Source organism: Rhinoraja longicauda, chromosome 26 (assembly GCF_053455715.1).
Source record: "Rhinoraja longicauda isolate Sanriku21f chromosome 26, sRhiLon1.1, whole genome shotgun sequence".
In the NCBI taxonomy this organism is placed as follows: domain Eukaryota; kingdom Metazoa; phylum Chordata; class Chondrichthyes; order Rajiformes; family Arhynchobatidae; genus Rhinoraja; species Rhinoraja longicauda.
This window is the reverse complement of record NC_135978.1, coordinates 26042632-26062464: the sequence shown is the minus strand read 5'-3', so window position 1 is coordinate 26062464 and position 19833 is coordinate 26042632. Positions and strand designations below refer to the sequence as shown.

The 19833-nt window shown below is 46.8% G+C and overlaps 1 protein-coding gene across 6 annotated transcripts in view; it reads left to right on the top strand.

Annotated features, from left to right (window-relative positions):
- Positions 1-16238, top strand: part of LOC144606192 (aldehyde dehydrogenase family 3 member A2-like) — a 42221-nt gene extending 25983 nt beyond the window's left edge. For 5 of the 6 annotated variants that reach the window (XM_078422058.1, XM_078422056.1, XM_078422054.1 and 2 more), the window contains 4 exons: positions 816-982; positions 1715-1814; positions 12414-12626; positions 14084-16238. In XM_078422058.1, coding sequence (XP_078278184.1) covers positions 816-982; positions 1715-1814; positions 12414-12583 — 437 coding nt within the window. In that variant the 3' untranslated portion in view covers positions 12584-12626; positions 14084-16238. Of the gene's footprint in view, positions 1-815; positions 983-1714; positions 1815-12413; positions 12632-14083 lie in introns of those variants that run through there. The other variant, XM_078422060.1, reaches the window with a different exon arrangement.
- The last annotated feature ends 3595 nt before the right edge of the window (positions 16239-19833 follow it).

The following is a 19833-nucleotide window of genomic DNA, read 5'->3' as shown; positions in this document are numbered from 1 at the left end:
CTAATTCTACTCCAATCACTGATGATCTTATGACATGATCTAGAACAGGAGATAAGGAAGAGGGGAATAGATGGTGTAGATGCACAGAGTCGTTTACATAGAGTGGGGGAATCAAGGACCAGATCTCCTGCCCTTATTTCACTGCCGTTGGGTCTTTCTCCTGGCCGTGGGCGTGACTGGGCCGGGCTCGGGCCCAGGTTTGGGCCGGCGGGGCAGGTGCTGGGGAAGGGTGGTCCTGGCCCTGGACCAGGTACGTGGGGGGGCACGGAGTTGGAGGCAGCGGTGAGGTGGGACACGGCAACGGTACGTTATCCCTCTCTCACCCCATGGGCCGGGTCAGCCCTCGCCCTGGTGACCGTCCACCAGCAGGGTGCTGGGGTCAGGGGATTGAGTGGAGGGAGGGAGGGAGGGAGAGGTGGTCCTGGCTGACCCCATGCCTGACCCTGACCCATTCCAGTCGCCTGCCTGCCTGCAAGTCGTACAGCACGTTCTTCATTAGTACAGCTGCCAGGGGTTATGGGGAGAAGGCAGGAGAATGGGGTTAGGAGGGAGAGATAGATCAGCCATGATTGAATGGCAGAGTAGACTTGATGGGCCGAATGGATTAATTCTGCTCCTGTAACTAATGAACATGACCTTACACGGCTGCACGGGGAGGTGCTGAGTGGAGAAGCTGCTCCCTGTGCAGAGTCTGAGCCCACAGCCCATGGTGGCAGTCGGCAGAGAGCAGGGACACAGAGCCGGCAGGGTTGTGACCAACTGGCCAACACCTCACTCCGTCGATGATCCTTCCCGTCTCTCCTTCCCTCGCTCAGCTCCCACCATTGTGACGGACGTGGATCCCGACTCCAGGATCATGCAGGAGGAGATCTTTGGGCCGGTGCTGCCCATCGTCACGGTCAGTGGTGTGGACGAGGCCATCGCCTTCATCAGCCAGCGCGACAAGCCCCTGGCTCTGTACGTCTTCTCCCACAACAAGAAGGTGAGGCTCAACCGTCTCCACCCGCGCCCGTGCTTGGACTCACTCTGCCCACAGATCATCAATGCTCACAACTCTTCCACCGTTTCCCAGTCACAACCTCCCCCAAGCCCACTCAACCCTCCGTGATCTCTGATTCCTCCAACTCTGGTCTCTCGTGTATCCCTGAATGTCATTGCTCCACCATTCACAGCCTCCAGCTACCAACCTCTAGAATCTCCCGTCTAAGCATCTCCATCTCTCTCCTCTCTCCAGATGCTCCTACATGCTCAGATCTCTGAGCAAACTTTCTCTCTCCGCCCCAACACCTCTGTATGTGTCTCAGAATCAAATAGCGTTGAGCAAGGTTTAGATATACTACAGAGAATTCACAGGAAATGGCCCGACACTTTCCTTTTATCTTTCAAAAATAGGCCACCAGGTTCAAATGAACCTCTGTGGCATTGTTGTGTGTTGGTCTGACATCTGGTTCCTGATCTCAGCATTGACAGGATCAAACCAGGGTCTCTGGCGCTGTAAAGCAGCAACTCTACCGCTGTGCCACTGGGCAGCAACTCTACCGCTGTGCCACTGGGCAGCAACTCTACCGCTGTGCCACTGGGCAGCAACTCTACCGCTGTGCCACTGTGAGGCAGCAACTCTACCGCTGTGCCACTGTGAGGCAGCAACTCTACCGCTGTGCCACTGTGTCTGTTGTAATTGTGTTTTTCTCTCTCTCCCTCCCTCTCTGTGCAGTTGATAAAGAGGATGATTGCAGAGACGTCCAGTGGTGGTGTAACAGCCAATGACTGCCTCATCCACTACACCGTACACACTCTCCCATTCGGGGGTGTTGGTGAGTTCACTTTACACATTTTGCCTCCTGTCCGCACTGCGCAGTAGGTCGAACATAACAAGCCACCTACGGAAGGAAAGCCAACAGGTTTCTCTGTGGTGGGGTCAGGAACTGTAGGGAAGTAGTGGAGTCGTTGAGGTGTACCGCACAGAAACAGACTCGCCTCATTCTTTGGGCAGCACGGTGGCACAGTGGTACAGCGGTAGAGTTTCCGCCTCGCTGCGTCCGAGACCCGGGTTCAATCCTGACTGACTTGTGCTGTATGGTGTTTGTACATTCTCCACGTGACCCCGTGGGTTTTCTCTGGGTGCTCCAGGTTTCCTCCCACACTCTAAAGACATACCGGTTTATTGATTAATTGCCTTCGGTAAAAATTGTCAATTGTTCTCAGCGTGTAGGATAGCGTTAGTGTACGGGGTGATCACTGGTCAGCACGGACTCGGTGGGCCGAAGGATCTGTTTCCGCACTGTATCGATGAATATTCATGCTGAATTTTTCCACTTCTGCACTAACCTTAGTGCCTCAGGATTTTCGGTTAAGGATGTGTGGTCTTTGGTCTTTATGAATGATGTGGTGCAATAAATGAGAGGTACAACATTCTTATCAGCTGTTGGAATTCATGGAACCTTGCCGTCGATAACTTGGATGCCTTTCTCTCGCTACATTGTAAAACTGCTCATTAGATTGCTTTCACACAATATTGCTTTTCAAAGATTTCCTTCTCTGGAATACTTCGAGCAGGAACAATGATGGATGAATTAGAAAGGGAAGGTGACTTTTTTCACGTGGGAAAGTGCTACAATTTATTATTTAACAGAAGATAATCTTTGCACTTGTACCCTGCTGCTCTCAGCTCCCTGCCTGAGTTTAAAGGATGCAACATGACGTGCAGGTACAGCAGGCAGTGAAGAAAGTTAATGGCATGTTGGCCTTCATAACGAGAGGATTTCAGTACAGCAGTAATGGGGTCCTTCTGAGACCACATCTGGAGTATCTGGACCACATCCAGTTGTACGGGGCCCTGCTGAGACCACATCTGGAGTATTGTGTACAGTTTTGGTCTCCTAATTTGAGGAAAGACATCTTTGCTATTGAGGCAGTGCAGCGTAGGTTCATGAGGTTAATCCCCGGGATGGTGGGACTGTCGTATGAGGAAAGATTGTAAAGACTGGGCTTGTATTTACTGGAAGGATGAAAGGGGATCTGAAAGAAACATATAAAATTATAAAAGGACTGGACAAGCTAAATGCAGGAAAAATGTTCCCAATGTTGGGGGAGCCCAGAACCAGGGGCCACAGTGTAAGAATAAAGGGGAGGGAATTTAAAATTGAGATGAGAAAAAAAAACTATTTTCACCCAGAGAGTTGTGAATTTGTGGAATTCTTTGCCACAGAAGGCAGTGGAAGCCAATTCACTGGATGAATTTAAAAGAGAGTTAGATAGAAATCTTGGGGCTGGCGGAATCAAGGGATATGGGGGAAAAGGCAGGCACTGGTTACTGATTGTGGATGATCAGCCATTGTCACAACGAATGGCAGTGCTGGCTCGAAGGGCCGAAAGGCCTCCTGCACCTATATTCTATGTTTCTACAATAACCCGTCCATTTTGTCCATGCTACCCAAGATGTCTATCTACATTAATCCCAGTTGCTTGTGTTTGATCCACTTTCCTGTCCAAATGCCTGTAAACATTGCAATTGTATCTGCCTGTGCCACCTCCTCTGGCAGTTCATTCCATACACCCACTGCTGTATGTGTGGAAAAACGCTCCTCGGACCCCTTTTAAATCATTTCTGATTGTACCAGTTTGTTCCAATTTTGCTGTGGCCTTTGCCCTTTTCTGCATTCCTCACAAAATAAATATGGATGAAGTTGGCTGCACAATCCATCAATAAAACAGTTTGGTTGTCATCCAATCAAGTACTACAATGCTCCAGTTGTGTTACAAACGCAGGGCACACATCAATTACAAGCCAAACTCGGAGGCTCAGAAGCATTTTTTAATCTACCTACCAGATCATATATATTTTTTAAAAGACCAATTTCCCTCCTGGGATAAATAAAGTTCTATCATATATCACATCATAGCAAAAACCTCTAGCTCAAATCAGTGACATTTGATTTCATAAGTTATAGTCTGATCTTGAAGGGACCAATTTCATTGCAGTGGCATAATAATGTAAGCCTCCAGTGATCATAATGAGTGATACCTCAGAAGATATGCTGGCTGGAACTGTTTATAGTTTATGTGTAGCTGCATCCACAGTGTGCTACCCATTAAGTATAGAAACAAATGCAAGTATGTACTGAAAGTGGATCTGCCATGGTTTTGTGGGGGGATGTGTCTAACCACAACACATTTGGCCTGCGTCAAACTACCCCTCCCCCGTAGACAAGTCTGTCCGGAAGAACATGCCAGATGGGCAGTGGGCTGCATGGAATATCGCCAGGACACGTACGGGAAAGGGAACAATGGTGAAAGGGAACTCCATCCAGGAACCCAAACAGTCTTTCCAGGTGAGACAAAGGTTCACCTGCACTTCCACCAACCTCATCTATTGCATCCGCTGCTCTAGATGTCAACTTATTTACATCGGCGAAACCAAGCACAGGCTCGATGATCACTTCGCTCAACACCTGCGCTCGGTCCGCATTGACCAAACTGATCTCCCGGTGGCCGAGCACTTCAACTCCCATTCCCAGTCTGACCTTTCTGTCATGGGCCTCCTTCAGTGCCATAGTGAGGCCCACCGGAAATTGGAGGTACAGCACCTCATATTTCGCCTGGGCAGCTTGCAGCCCAGTGGTATGAACATCTCCAACTTTAGATAGTTCCTCTGTCCCTCTCTTCCCCTCCTCCTTCCCAGATCTCCCTCTATCTTCCTGTCTCCACCTACATCCTTCCTTTGTCCCACCCTCCTGACATCAGTCTGAAGAAGGGTCTCGACCCGAAACGTCACCCATTCCTTCGCTCCTGAGATGCTGCCTGACCTGCTGAGTTACTCCAGCATTTTGTGAATAAATACCTTTGATTTGTACCAGCATCTGCAGTTATTTTCTTATACTAATGGTCCCTGGTGAATGGTGTCCCATGTAGCTGTACGCGGCAGCATGCCTCATCACCAGTACTATCAAACAAGCACCCAGACCTTGCTTGACTGGCAGTGAGAGGGGTTATTCCGAAGATCCTTCTGAGAGAGTGTTGCTCTCAGCACATTTCCTTCGAGGTGGCTGTGCTGGAGTGAGACTGGCACCAATCCATCCACATAAGTATGTGCTGGCCGACAAGGCCCAGAAAGGGATTTAGTGGGGTTTTGTTGAGGTTCATCTGTGGATGTTTCCACATGTGGGTGAGTCTAGGAGCACAGGGCATAGCCTCAGAGTAAAAGGACGCGCATTAAGAAAGGAGATGAGCAATGTCCTTCTTAAGAGGGTGGTGAATCTGTGGGATTCATTCCCACAGATGGCTGAGGAGGCCTTGTCATTAGGTATTTCTAACGAGAGTTTGACAGATTCTTGATTACTAAGCGTGTCAGAGGTTATGGGGAGCAGGCAGCAGAATGGAGTTGAGAGGGAAAGATAGATCGACCATGATCTGGCAGAGTAGACTTGTATGGCCAAATGGCCTAATTCTGCTCCAAGAACTTATGAACTTATGAAGCAGTAGTGTTACACTGTGTACTCTCTGATCTGTTCCCGGGGATGTGTAAAGGGTCTTTAAACTTTAGAGATACAACACGGACACTGGCCCTTCGGCCCACCGAGTCCACACCAATCAGCGATCACCCTATACTACCCTACACGAGGGATGATTTACAATTTTACCAGACCCAATTAACCTGCAAACCTGTGGAGTGTGGGAGGAAACCACAGCATCCGGAGAAAACCCACGCGGTAAAGGGGAGAATCTACAAACTCTGTACAGACAGCACCCGTAGTCGGGATCAAACCCGGGTCTCTGGCACTATAAGGCAGCAACTCTATCCTGCGTCAAATGTCAGCAGTTGCTGGGAGAATTCACTTGTTGGAATGGTCACCTTGGCCTGCCCAAAACCTGTTGGTCTTCTGTGGTGGGTATCTGGAGTGAACTGCCAGAGGAATCTGCCCACAGATGTATGTCGTAGATGGGCACATTCCAAGGTCCAGTACTGTGCTGAGGAATGCAGTGGAGTTTGGTGCAGCTGGAATAAGGGCCCTGTGGGAAACTCATATTTTAAGGGTGGAATATATCTAAATACCTCACAAATATATCACTGATAGTTTGCTTCAGAAAGTAAAATTGATGTTTTGCTGATATGATGTAACCCTTGAAACATGATTTCTCATGTTGTGGATTATGATATGGAATGGCCCACAGAGGGCAGTGGAGGCCAATTCACTGGATGCTTTCAAGAGAGAGTGAAGGCCCTGTCCCACTTAGGCGATTTTTTTAGGCGACCGCCGGCGACTGTCATAGTCGTAGCAGGTCGCCGAAAGACCAGTGACTGGACCCCCCCCACGACAATGTCTACGACAAGCTACAACAACCTACCACCTAGTCTACGGCAAGCTACCGAAAACCGGGGACCCAATCGTTGCGAGTAGAACATCCACCTACGACCGCGCCTACGACAACCTACCACCACAGAGGCGACAACCGAAGTCAACCTACGTCCAACCGCGACAAGCTACGACAAGCTATGACCCTGAAGACTGAAGACAATTCACGTTTCACCCACTTTCCCTATAAAAGGGGGTTTCCAATCATTCTGCATCATGACTATTTGAAAGTGATGCCACGAGAAACTACTCTGATGTACAATAACTTCATACATCAATTTTCTGTCAAAATGTCAAGAATTTCCTTTATTGACATATAAACAAAAAAATTTAAAAGGTTGATAAGATTATCAGCAGCAGTAGCAGCAATCAGCAGCAGCAGTAGCAGCAATCAGTGTGTGTGTGTGAGAGAGAGCAGAGACCGTAGTATTGTGTGGGGATAGTAAGGAGTAAGACCTGTGTGATCTCCCGGACAAGTTTCGATCGCCTAGCTTGGGGTCGGAGAGGAATTTCCCGGATTTTTTTCCCCCAAATTGGCCTGGGTTTTTTATCCGGTTTTTCGCCTCTCCCAGGAGATCACTCAGTTCTTTTAGGTGGGTGGTTGGAGCGGTTGGAGTAGCGTCCGGGCGGTAGTTTTTGGAAACTGAGCACGAGGCTTTGTTCTTACAGAGGCCCAGGAGCAGTTGGAGCAGACCACTCTGCAACGTTCCCAGTTAAGGGGGAGTATGAGTGCTAGGGCAGTTTATTGTTCTGGGTGTCGGATGTGGGGAATCTGGGAGTCTGATAGTCTTCCAGACATCCACATCTGCGCCAGGTGCGACGAGATGGGGCTCCTAAGGGACCATATTAGGAACCTGGAGCGGCAGATTGATGACCTCCGTCTGGTCAGGGAGAGTGAGGAGGTTATAGAGAGGAGTTATAGAGAGGTGGTCACTCCAAGACCACGGGAGGTAGACAAGTGGGTCACGGTTAGGGGGGGCAAGGAGCAGAGGCAGGGACTAGAGAGGACCCCAGTGGATGTACCCCTTGGCAATAAATACTCCTGTTTAGGTACTGTTGGGGAGTAGAGCCTACCTGGGGGCAGCAACGGTGCCCGGGCCTCTGGCACGGAGTCCGGCCCTGTTGCTCAGAAGGGTAGGGAAAGGAAGAAGAGAGAGATAGTGATAGGGGACTCTATAGTGAGGGGTTCAGATAGGCGATTCTGTGGACGCAGTCGGGAGACCCGGATGGTAGTTTGCCTCCCTGGTGCCAGTGTCCGGGATGTATCTGAACTTGTCCAAGATATCCTGAAAAGGGAGGGAGAGGAGCCAGAGGTCGTGGTACATATAGGTACCAACAATATAGGTAGGATAAGGGAAGAGGTCCTGAAAGGAGAATTTAGGGGGCTAGGAAGAGAGTTTTAAAAAAAGGACTTCCAAAGTGATAATCTCAGGCTTACTGCCTGTGCCACGCGATAGTGAGAATAGGAATGGAGTGAGGTGGAGGATAAATACGTGGCTGAGGGACTGGTGCAGGGAGCAGGGATTCAAGTTTCTGGATCATTGGGACCTCTTCTGGGGGAAGTATGACCTGTACAAAAAGGACGGGTTGCATCTGATCCTGAGGGGAACCAATATCCTGGCGGGGAGATTTGCTAAGGTAATTGCGGAGACTTTAAACTAGTACGGTTGGGGGGAGGGACACAAACACAGATAGCTAATAGGCAGTGTGTGAGGCAGGAGGCAGAAAAGGGAAACACTCAGACCCAATATGTAGGAGAGAAAGAAGTGAAAAGAAATAAACTGAGAATAAGAAATGATGGGTCCCTTAAATGTGTATATTTTAATGCTAGGAGCATTGTAAGAAAGGTGGATGAGCTTAGAGCCTGGATTGACATCTGGAAGTATGATGTTGTGGCGATCAGTGAAACATGGTTGCAGGAGGGTTGCGATTGGCAATTAAATATTCCAGGATTTCATTGTTTTAGATGTGATAGAACCGGAGGGGCAAGAGGTGGGGGTGTTGCATTGCTTGTCAGGGAGGATATCACAGCAGTGCTTTGGCAGGACAGACTAGAAGGCTTGATTAGGGAGGCTGTTTGGGTGGAACTCAGAAATGAGAAAGGTTTAGCAACACTTATAGGGGTGTATTATAGACCGCCAAATAGGGAACGAGAATTGGAAGAGCAAATATGTAAGGAGATAGCAGATATTAGTAGTAAGCACAGAGTAGTGATTGTGGGTGATTTCAATTTTCCGTATATAGACTGGGAATCACATTCTGTTAAAGGGCTGGATGGTTTGGAGTTTGTAAAATGTGTGCAGGATAGTTTTTTGCAGCAATACGTAGAGGTGCCTACTAGAGAAGGGGCAGTGTTGGACCTCCTGTTAGGAAATGAGACGGGTCAGGTGACGGAGGTATGTGTTGAGGAGCACTTTGGGTCTAGTGATCACAATGCCATTAGTTTCAATATAATTATGGAGAAGGTCAAATCTGGACCAAGGGTTGAGATTTTGGATTGGAGAAAAGCTAATTTAAAAGGAGTGAAATGGGACATTTTGTTCTATGAAAAGGATATAATAGAGAAATGGAGGATATTTAAAGGTGAAATTTTGAGAGTACAGAGTCTTTATGTCCCTGTTCGGTGGAAAGGAAAGAATAATAATTTGAAAGAGCCGTGGTTTTCCAGGGAAATTGGACACGGTTCGGAAAAAGAGGGAGATATACAATAAATATAAGCGGCAGGGAGTAAATGAGGTTCTTGAGGAATATAAAGAATGTAAAAGGAATCTTAAGAAGGAAATTAGAAAAGCGAAAAAGAGATATGAGGTTGCTTTGGCAAGTAATGTAAAAGTAAACCCCAAGGGGTTCTACAGATATGTCAATAGCAAAAGGATAGCGAGGGATACAATTGGTCCATTAGAGAGTCAGAGTGGACAGCTATGTGCTGAGCCGGAAGAAATGGGGGAGATATTAAACAATTTATTTTCTTCGGTATTCACCGAGGAGAAGGATATTGAATTATGTGAGGTAAGCGAAACAAGTAGAGTAGTGATGGAAATTATGAGGATCAAAGAAGAGGAGGTACGGACACTTTTGAAAAATATAAAAGTGGATAAGTCTCCAGGTCCTGATAGGATATTCCCTAGGACATTGAGGGAAGTTAGTGCAGAAATAGCAGGGGCTATGACGGAAACATTTCAAAAGTCATTAGAAACGGGGATGGTGCCGGAAGATTGGCGCATTGCGCATGTTGTGCCTTTGTTTAAAAAAGGTTCTAAAAGTAAACCTAGCAATTAAACCACCAAGACCAAGGAGCTGATCATCAACGGGGAATATGCCCCGATCTCTATCAACGGGGACAGTGTGGGGAGAGTGTCCAGCTTCAAGTTTCTGGGCACTCACATTTCGGAGGACCTAACATGGTCCAATAACACTGCTGCGTTGGTCAAGAAGGCACAGCAAAGACTGTTCTACCTAAGAACACTGAAAAAGTCTGGTCTACCCCAACAGCTGCTGACGACCTTCTACCGCTGCACCATAGCGAGCATCCTAACGCATGTCATCCCTGTGTGGTACCTCAGCTGCACGGAGGCAGAAAGGAAAGCTCTACAGCGGGTAGTCCATAGAGCTCAGAGGGCCATCGGAACACAGCTGCCAGACTTGGAGGGCATCTACAACACACGATGCCTCAGAAAAGCCACCAGCATCCACAAAGACTCTTCACACCCCTGCAACAGTCTGTTTGAACTCCTTCCATCGGGCAGACAATACAAGGCCTTCTACGCCCGCACCTCCAGACTCAGGAACAGCTTCATCCCCAGGGCCATAGCTGCTATGAACCGGTCCTGCTGAGCCGGATGGTCACAACGCATAGATCAACTTGCACTTTACCCTGTCTAAAACTGTTACAATTGTTTCGTTGGGTTGCTGTTGTCTAAATTACTTAAATTATTGCATCGTATGGGAGGCGCATTCCCAATCTCGTTGTACCCCTGGGTACAATGACAATAAAGATATATTGTATTGTATAGACCTGTTAGTTTGACGTCTGTGGTGGGAAAATTAATGGAAAAGATACTTAGGGACAATATATATAATCACATGGATAAACAAGGCCTGATTAGAAACAGTCAACATGGATTTGTGCCTGGAAGGTCATGTTTGACTAATCTTCTTGAATTTTTTGAAGAGGTTACTAGGGAAATTGATAAGGGCAAGGCTGTGGATGTTGTCTATATGGACTTCAGTAAGGCATTTGACAAGGTTCCACATGGAAGGTTGATTAAGAAGGTTAAATCGTTGGGTATTAATAGTGAGGTTGCAAGATGGATTCAACAATGGCTGAATGGGAGATACCAGAGGGTAATGGTTGACAACTGTATGTCAGGTTGGAGGCCAGTGTCTAGTGGAGTACCCCAAGGATCTGTGTTGGGTCCACTGTTGTTTGTCATTTACATTAATGATCTGGATGATGGTGTGGCAAATTGGATTAGTAAGTATGCAGATGATACTAAGATAGGTGGTGTAGTTAATAATGAAGTAGATTTTCAAAGTCTACAGAGAGACATGGGCCTTTTGGAAGGGTGGGCTGAAAGATGGCAGATGGAGTTTAATGCTGATAAGTGTGAGGTGCTGCATTTTGGTAGGACAAATCAAAATAGGACGTACAGGGTAAATGGTAGGGAATTGAGGAATGCAGTGGAACAGAGGGATCTGGGAATAACTGTGCATTGTTCCCTGTGCATTGTTCCCTGGAATCTCATGTGGATAGGGTGGTGAAGAAGGCGTTTGGTATGCTTGCCTTTATAAATCAGAGCATCGAATATAGAAGTTGGGATGTAATGTTGAAATTGTACAGGGCATTGGTGAGGCCGAATCTGGAGTATGGTGTGCAGTTCTGGTCGCCAAATTATAGGAAGGATGTCGACAAAATGGAGAGGGTACAGAGGAGATTTACTAGAATGTTGCCTGAGTTTCAGCACTTAAGCTACAGAGAGAGGTTGAACAGGTTGGGTCTTTATTCTTTGGAGCGTAGAAGGTTGAGGGGGGACTTGATAGAGGTTTTTTAAATTTTAAGAGGGACGGACAGAGTTGACGTGGGTAGGCTTTTCCCTTTGAGAGTGGGGAAGATTCCAACAAGGGAACATAACTTCAGAATTAAGGGACAAAAATTTAGGGGTAACATGAGGGGTAACTTCTTTACTCAGAGGGTGGTGGCTGTGTGGAATGAGCTTCCGGTGGAAGTGGTGGAGGCAGGCTCGATTTTATTATTTAAGAGTAAATTGGATAGGTATATGGATGGGAGGGGATTGGAGGGTTATGGTCTGAGAGCAGGTAGATGAGACTAGGTCAGAGAAAGTGGTTGGCGTGGACTGGTAGGGCCGAACGGGCCTGTTTCCGTGCTGTAATTGTTATATGGTTATAAGAACATACAACAGTGCATACAAAGATATTATAATAAACTTCAATAAATTTCAATAAACTTCAAACTTTAAAATTCAAACTTTAAACAGAATACAAGTGCAAAAACATACAAAACCTAACATCATTTAGGGACACATTACACTGATAGATGATCAGATCAAGCCCACACTTGGAATTCGCCAAAGTCATCACTGGCGACAACCTACATCACCTGGCGACAACCTACGACAGCGCCCACGTCAGGAGACGTCAAGCTACGCTCATTGGCGTCAAACCGAAAAATTTCAAGCCTTCACAAAATCCAGCGATGACCAGAAAAACGCTACGACTCTTTGGAGACGACTCACGACCGTGCCCGCGACACCCCGGCGACCGTGTGGCGGCAGCCTAGTCGCCTAAAAAATCGCCAAACTGGGACAGGGCCTTTAGATTTAGCTCTTAGGGCTAATGGAATCAACGGATATGAAGAGAAAGCAGGAAAGGGGTACTGATTTTGGATGATCAGCCTTGATCATATTGAATGGCGGTGCTGACTCGAAGGGCAGAATGGCCTACTCCTGCACCTATTTTCCATGTTTCTATATTGTATTTTTCCCATTTTTTATGAATGAAGCACATTTTTTGCAAAAGTAATGATGTTCTGCCTTTTCACAGGTAAGAGTGGCTTTGGGGCGTACCACGGCAAACACAGCTTTGAGACGTTCAGTCATCGCCGAGCTTGTGTGTTGAAGTCACTGGGCATGGAAAAGATGAACAGTGTCCGGTACGCACCTGCCAATGACTCCAAGCAGAAGTGGACAAACTGGCTGCTGAAGAAGAATTGAAGCATGCGACAGATTGAACACGCGTTATCATTGCGATCTGAAGGTAGTTTGGTTTGTCCTATGGTCGTGGGCAACTCTAGGAATTATTGATCATCTCCTGTTTGCATTTGAGAAAGAGAAGAGCTTGGCTCTGGAAGAGTTTGGCTCTGGAAGGCTGCCAGCTTTTCCAATGAAGCTGCTCCCATGGTGTTGAATAGGAAATGTTAGTATTCTGGCCCATACCAGTGAAGGAGGCAAAATGTATTCAATAAAATGTAAAAGCGCTCAAGTAACTCAGTGGGCCAGGCAGCATCTGTGGAGGGAATGAATAAGTGACGTTTTGGGTCAGGATCCTTTTTCAGACTAAAATATGTCTTAAAACTGTTACATGAAAGGAACCTGGCATGTAGCGCCGTTCCAATATACCCAATGTGTTTTGACGAAGGCTTTGGTGACTAATACCAAAGTTTCTTCTATTTATGGACTGATCACTGGGTCCCCAAAGAAATCAACATCTTTGTTAAATATTTGGATCAAATAAATCAAAACAAGTTCATGTCCTCTCAGCACTGATACACCTCGGACACATCACACATCAGTCTGAAGAAGGGTCTCGACCCGAAACGTCACCCATTCCTTCTCTCCTGAGATGCTGCCTGACCCGCTGAGTTACTCCAGCATTTTGTGAATAAATACCTTCGATTTGTACCAGCATCTGCAGTTATCTTCTTACACATCTTTGTTAAATGGATGCTTTCCGAGGTGTATCAGTGCTGAGAGGACATGAACTTGTTTTGATTTATTTGATCCAAGTGTTTTGAAGTTTACACATGGGAGGGAGGGTGGGCTGAGGACAACATGCATGTATTTACACATGTTGAACCTTTTATGTTGCCAGCTGACTAATAGAAAATAGTGCAGGAAGGAACTGCAGATGCTGGTTTAAACCGAAGATAAACACAAAATGCTGGAGTAACTCAGCGGGACAGGCAGCATCTCTGGGTAGAAGGGTAGAATGGGTGACATTTCAGGTGAGGCCCAGCGCAAATTGGAGGAACAACACCTCACATTTCACTTGGGCAGTGTACACCCCAGCGGTATCGATATTGATTTCTCTAACTACAAGTAACCTTTGCCTTCCCTTTCTCTCCATTCCTCCCCCTTCCAAGTTCTCTGACTCGTCTAACTGTCCTTGTTTACATTGTATCTCTGTTGGCTTTGTTGTCACCTTCTCCTAGCTAACAATGATCTATTCTACATTTTCCTTGATCTCCATCCCCTTTGTTTCATTTTCACACCTTACATTTCCTTATCTCTGTATCTCCCTCTCCCCTGGTTCAGTCTGATGAAAGGTCTCAACCCGAAACATCACCTATTCCCTCTATCCGCAGATGCTGCCTGTCCCGCTGAGTTACTCCAGCACTTTGTGTCTATCTTGGGATGTAGATGATGATCACATGTTAGATAGTACAGGTGGTCAAGTTGTACTAATTCTGCATGTTTCTCCCTACTTTATCACAGATGGTAAACAGCCCCACTTCATTTACACTGACCTTCTGAGGGCCTCGGGATTGAGGTCCTCTGCAAGACCACTACTTTATGGGAAAGAACCAGCTTAACGGACCGCACGGAAATCAGACCAAATCACCAGAGCTCTCATAATCTAACTCTTCTGTTGGAACACCCCATTAAATCATAACAAACTTTTAATCATTTTCGCATGACTCTAATACACTGCTGAGGGTCTGATGCCTGACTGGCAAAGTGAGCCCTGCCGTGATATCTGAGTGTCTGCTAAACACTTAACCCGTCCTCACTTTAGAAGCACAGCCTATTTTATAATCTTACTAAGGATAGAAACATAGAAAAATAGATGCAGGAGTAGGCCATTCGGCCCTTCAAGCCAGCACCGCCATTCCATATGATCATGGCTGATCATCTAAAATCAGTACCCCGTTCCTGCTTTTTCCCCATATCCCTTGATTCCTTTAGCCCTCAGAGTTAAATCTAACTCCTTCTTGAAAACATCCAGTGCATTGACCTCCACTGCCTTCTGTGCCAGAGAATTTCATTGGTTTGTTATTACTGGGATTTAATCACACACACACACACAGATAAACTTCCTCTCTCTAAACATTCCAGACAGCTGTTTCACTGGTATCGTGCCACACAGACTTTATCCCCTTGTTAACGAGGTGAATAAATGTTCATAAGTTCCAGGTGCTGAATTCGGCCATTCGGCCCATCAAGTCTACTCCACTATTCAATCATGGCTGATCTATCTCTCCCTTTCAACCCCATTCTCCTGTCTCCTCACCGTAACCCCACACCCTTACTAATCAAGAATCTGTCAATCTCCACCCTCAATGAATCCCACAGATTCACCACCATCTGACCAAAGAAATTCATCCTCATCTCCTTTCTAAAGGTACGTCCTTTTATTCTGAGGCTATGACCTCCGCTCCTAGACTCTCCCACTAGTGGAAACATCCTCTCCATATCCACCCTGTACAGGTCTTTCACTATTCAGTAAGTTTCAATGAGGTCCTGCCTCATTCTTCTAAACTCCAGCGAGTACAGGCCCAGTGCCGTCAGACGCTCAGCATATGTTAACCCAATCATCCCTGGGATCATTCTCATAAACCTCCTCTGGACCTAAATGTTTTGAATATTGTGGAGCAGGGCCTGCCAGATGTGGAGAAGTATTGAATCAAGATAAGTCGTGCATGAGTTCCACTCTGCACGCACACTTTCTCCTACTTGGTCCTCCTGCACCTCATATTTTCTTCCTCTCCTTCACATACACCAACAGTGATTGTACTTTATCACGTTCTGCTGCCCAGTTGTGACTTGCTGAGGTTATGGAAGGAGCAGTCCGAGATAGAGTCTGCCAGCTTCGTCACTCCAGTCTCCTGACACCCGTCCCCCCCCCCAAACGGATGCTATTCCGAGTTCTGTCAGGGGAAGAGATCATCAGGAGGAGAAAGGAAACGATTTAAGCAGATATGCTCAAAGCCTCCATATGGAAATGCAAGATCCCTGCTGACCACTGGGAATCTCCATCCCACGATTGCTCACACTGGAGCAGGAGCATTTGGGATGGGACAGAGAACCTGGAGGTCAACCATCGGTAGCATGCGGAACGCCAGCGTCATTGGTGGTAGCCGGGCCTCACCTCACGGACTATCCACCCCGTCAGCCATCCTGATCTGTCTGAGGAAGAGCCTGTACTTCCCAACTTTGGCCCAAAAAAAATGGTTGGAGGCAAATTAAGTTCGATCCCGAGGGATTGCCTAAGAAGAAGGAACCTTTCTCCCGATTTTAAAAAAAAATACCGGGATGGAGTGTGAGGAATCCGGCACAAAAGATCTCGGGGGGGCGGGGGGGAAGGATGTCTTTCAAGTGATGTCAGGGGGTGAGGAATGTTCCTGGATTTCCATCCAACTCTCCAGTCTTCATATCCAATCTCTTCTAAATGTAAAACTGCAGGCAGCTGGAAAGGAGCAGAAACATCCTCTTGGATTGATGGACTATTCATCTTTGCTGGGGAAAAAAAAACCTTCCCCAGAATCACATGTAAATTGATTGGGGAGTTCCATTTTATTTTTCTGCTTTATTTACTTATCATCTTAGGACAGTTTTTCTATTAAATTGCCTTTAAATTTCATTACCTCAAGTAGTAGATCTTGGTGTTTTGATTTATTCTATATCCGAAAACCGCTTCCAGTCTCTTAAAAAATCCAAAGAATTGCAGATTTGATTAGTATAGGCTGGATCCTCTCCTCACCACCTGTCCAGCACTGAGCTTTACCACAAATCAAAGTGACGTTTTTAAAGAGTCATTAATGGCAGTAATATTTCAGACAGCTGTGACTAGTAATGAGTATATGAAATCAGAAATTTCATTTCTAGTCTGTGCTGTGGTTTAAACTCCAAGGGGCAGTGGTAGAGTTGCTGCCTTACAGCACCAGAGACCCGGGTTCGATCCTGACCACAGGTGCTGTCTGTACAGAGTTTGTACGTTCCCCTCGTGACCACGTGGGTTTTCTCCGGGTGCACCGGTTTCCTCCCACATCCCAAAGACGTGCAGGTTTGTACATTAATTGGCTTCAGTAAAATTGTAAATTGTCCCTAGTGTGTAGGATAATGCTAGTGTACGGGGTGATTGCTGGTCGGTATGGACACAGTGGGCCAAAGGATCTGTTTACGTGCTGCATCTCTGAACTAAAGCTGGTCGGCTGGCAGTCTTTTCTCCAGTAGGTTGGAGCCTTGAAGACTGGCTCTAGAGTGCTGGACAAGTGTTCCACATCCAGACGAGCCATCTTTCAAATGAGACATTAAACGCAGGTCCCATCATGCCAGTGAACTTGACATTCTTCCAAATGCCCCATGGAATACCCATCCTTAACCAACATCTTTAAACATTGAGTCACCCAGGTCAATGGAGAGGATTCCATCACATTCATGAATTGTGCCTTGTAGACAGAGAGGTGTCACGGTGGCACTGCAGTAGAGTTGCTGCCTTACACGGCTTGCAGTGCGGGAGACCCGGGTTCGATCCCGACCATGGGTGCTGTCTGTACAGAGGTTGTACGTTCTCCCCGTGACCTGCGTGGGTTTTCTCCGAGATCTTCGGTTTCCTCCTGCACTCCAAAGACGTACCGGTTTGTAGGTTAATTGGCTTGGTGTATGTGTAAATTGTCCCTAGTGTGTAGGATAGTGTTAATGTGCGGGGATCGCTGGTTGGTGCAGACTCGGTGGGCTGAAGGGTCTTTCCGCACTGTGTAAACTAAACTAAACTTCAAGATATCAGGAAGTGAGTCGCTTGCCACAAGACACCCAGTCTCCAAACTGCTCCAGTAAGCCTGGTTATGTGACTGCTCCAGATGATCTTCAGGTCAGTGGTGATGCTCATGATGGGAAACCAGCAATGGTAATGCCATTGAATGTCAAGGGTAAGTAGTTAGACTCCACCTTGTGGAGATGGGTCTTTGCCTTGATGCCATCTAGTACGGACTGCTTCATTTGGCCTACCTCTGGCCTTCTGATGGAAGGAGGGTCCTTTATGAAGCAGCTGGAGATGGTTGGGCCAAAGTCACTGCCTGAGGAACTCCTGCAATGATGTTCTGTGCTGGATTAATCAGCTCCACAGCCCATTGACTAGTTATCCAGGGCTCCCTGGTGCCATAGTTACTCCCACTTTAACCCAAGGATGTAGGTCCATGACGAAACCAAGGTTTTGAATGATCTGAAGCTCAAAGGCTGTGACACTAACCAAACTTGGCACAGGTGAGCAGATTATCAGTGAGTAAATGCTGTTGGTGACACCTTCCATCACTGTTGATAATTGAGTGAAGACTGATTGACTTTATCCTGCGTCTTGTTATTGTGATAGGTATCACAAAATGCTGGAGTAACTCAGCAGGTCAGGCAGCATCTAGGAGCGAGGGAATGGCTTCTCCATTCCTTCTCTCCTAGATGCTGCCTGACCTGCTGAGTTACTCCGGCATTTTGTGATACCTTCGATTTGTACCAGCATCTGCAGTTATTTTCCTACACACATTGTTATTGTGATATATCTGGGAACTTTTCCACGTTGTTGGGTGGAATCCAGGATTATGCGTTCCACTGGAACAGGTTGGCCAGCCAGCTAGTTCTGGAGTACCATTCTTCACGGGATATGGTGGTGGTGTCATCTTTGCTGTGTCCAATGTTTAGTTTAGAGATACAGTGCAGACGCGGGCCCTTCGGTCCACCGAGCCCGTGCCGACCAGCGCCCCGCCCCCGTACATCAGTACTGCTATCCTACACACTAGAGACCATTTACAATTTTACCCAAGCCAATTAACCTGCAAACCTGTACGTCTTTGGAGTGTGGAGCACACGGGGGAAAACCCAAGCAGGTCACAGGGAGAATGTACAAACTGTGTACAGACAGCACCCGTAGTCGGAATCGAACCCGGGTATCTGGCGCTGTAAGGCTGTGCCATTGTACTGGCCAATGCTCACAAACCATTCCGTGACATGCAGACCAATGTTAAGCAATGGGTGGGGACCGCAGGCAGAGGCCAGAGTGGATTAACCACTCAGCTGAACATAACGGTGACTGCTTCAATCTCGTCTTTTGCACTTGCATGCTGATCCTGTCACTGCTGAGGATAGAGATGTCCCTGTTATCTGTATAACTGTTTACCAACATTCTGGACTTGATGTGACAGCCCTGCAAAGCTCCACTCTGATTCATGGACTGTACAGTGCATTGACATTTTCTGAGTGTGGTTTGAATGCAAGTTCCTTTAATCTTCTGCTCTAAATTGACCCGGCGATTGCTGATTCCTCGATCTGAATCGCACTGAGTGTGATGGTTATTGAAATGGAATGCCGAGCAGGGACTGGAGTACACAATCTCTGAAGGCAGGTGGTTCTGTTAATTAAAGAAGATAGACACAAAAAGCTGGAGTAACTCAGCAAGACAGGCAGCATCTCTGGAGAGAAGAAATGGGTGATGTTTCGGGCCAAGACCCTTCTTCAGACTGGTTAGGGATATGGGAAACATGAGATAGAGACGGTGATGTGGAGAGATAAAGAACAATGAATGAAAGATATGCAAAAAAAGTAACGATGATAAAGGGAACAGGCCAGGTTTATAGGTTAATTGGCTTTGGTACAATTGTAAATTGTCCCTAGTGTGTAGGATAGTGCTTGTGGTGTGGACTTGGTGGGCCAAAGGGTCTGTTCCACGATATATCTTTAAAGTCTAAACTGAGTGAAGAAGGCTCATGAACGTTGTCTATTCATGTCTTCCAGTGATGCTGCCTGACCCGCTGAATTACTCCAGCACTTTGTGCTCTCTGCAAGACCCTGCTCTTTCACTGGAAGGAGGCAATGAGAAACCTAAGAGCCTCCTGATAGCTCAGTCCATCGTTTAGAATTTGAAGTGGACTGCCTTGGTCTAACAGATGCAGTTGCACCAGTTAAAAGGCCTAATGGTTATTGTTCCCCAATCAACTGAAAGTAATAAGTGTCAAATCACTTATTTCATTGCTGGCTGGGGGCCTCTTGGTCTGCTCTTCATTCCAACTTCACAATATCAACTGGTACTTATACAGTTCAAAGGCATTTCACAGAGGACTGCTGTCAAAATAGGGACACATCCCAGGTGATGGTTACATGGTGACCATAGTGGGTTTTAAAGAGTTTTGGAAAGGAAGAGAAGTTAGGAATGGAATGGAAGAGCTTGGAGTAACAGATGGGTCCCTCTTTGTTGGTTA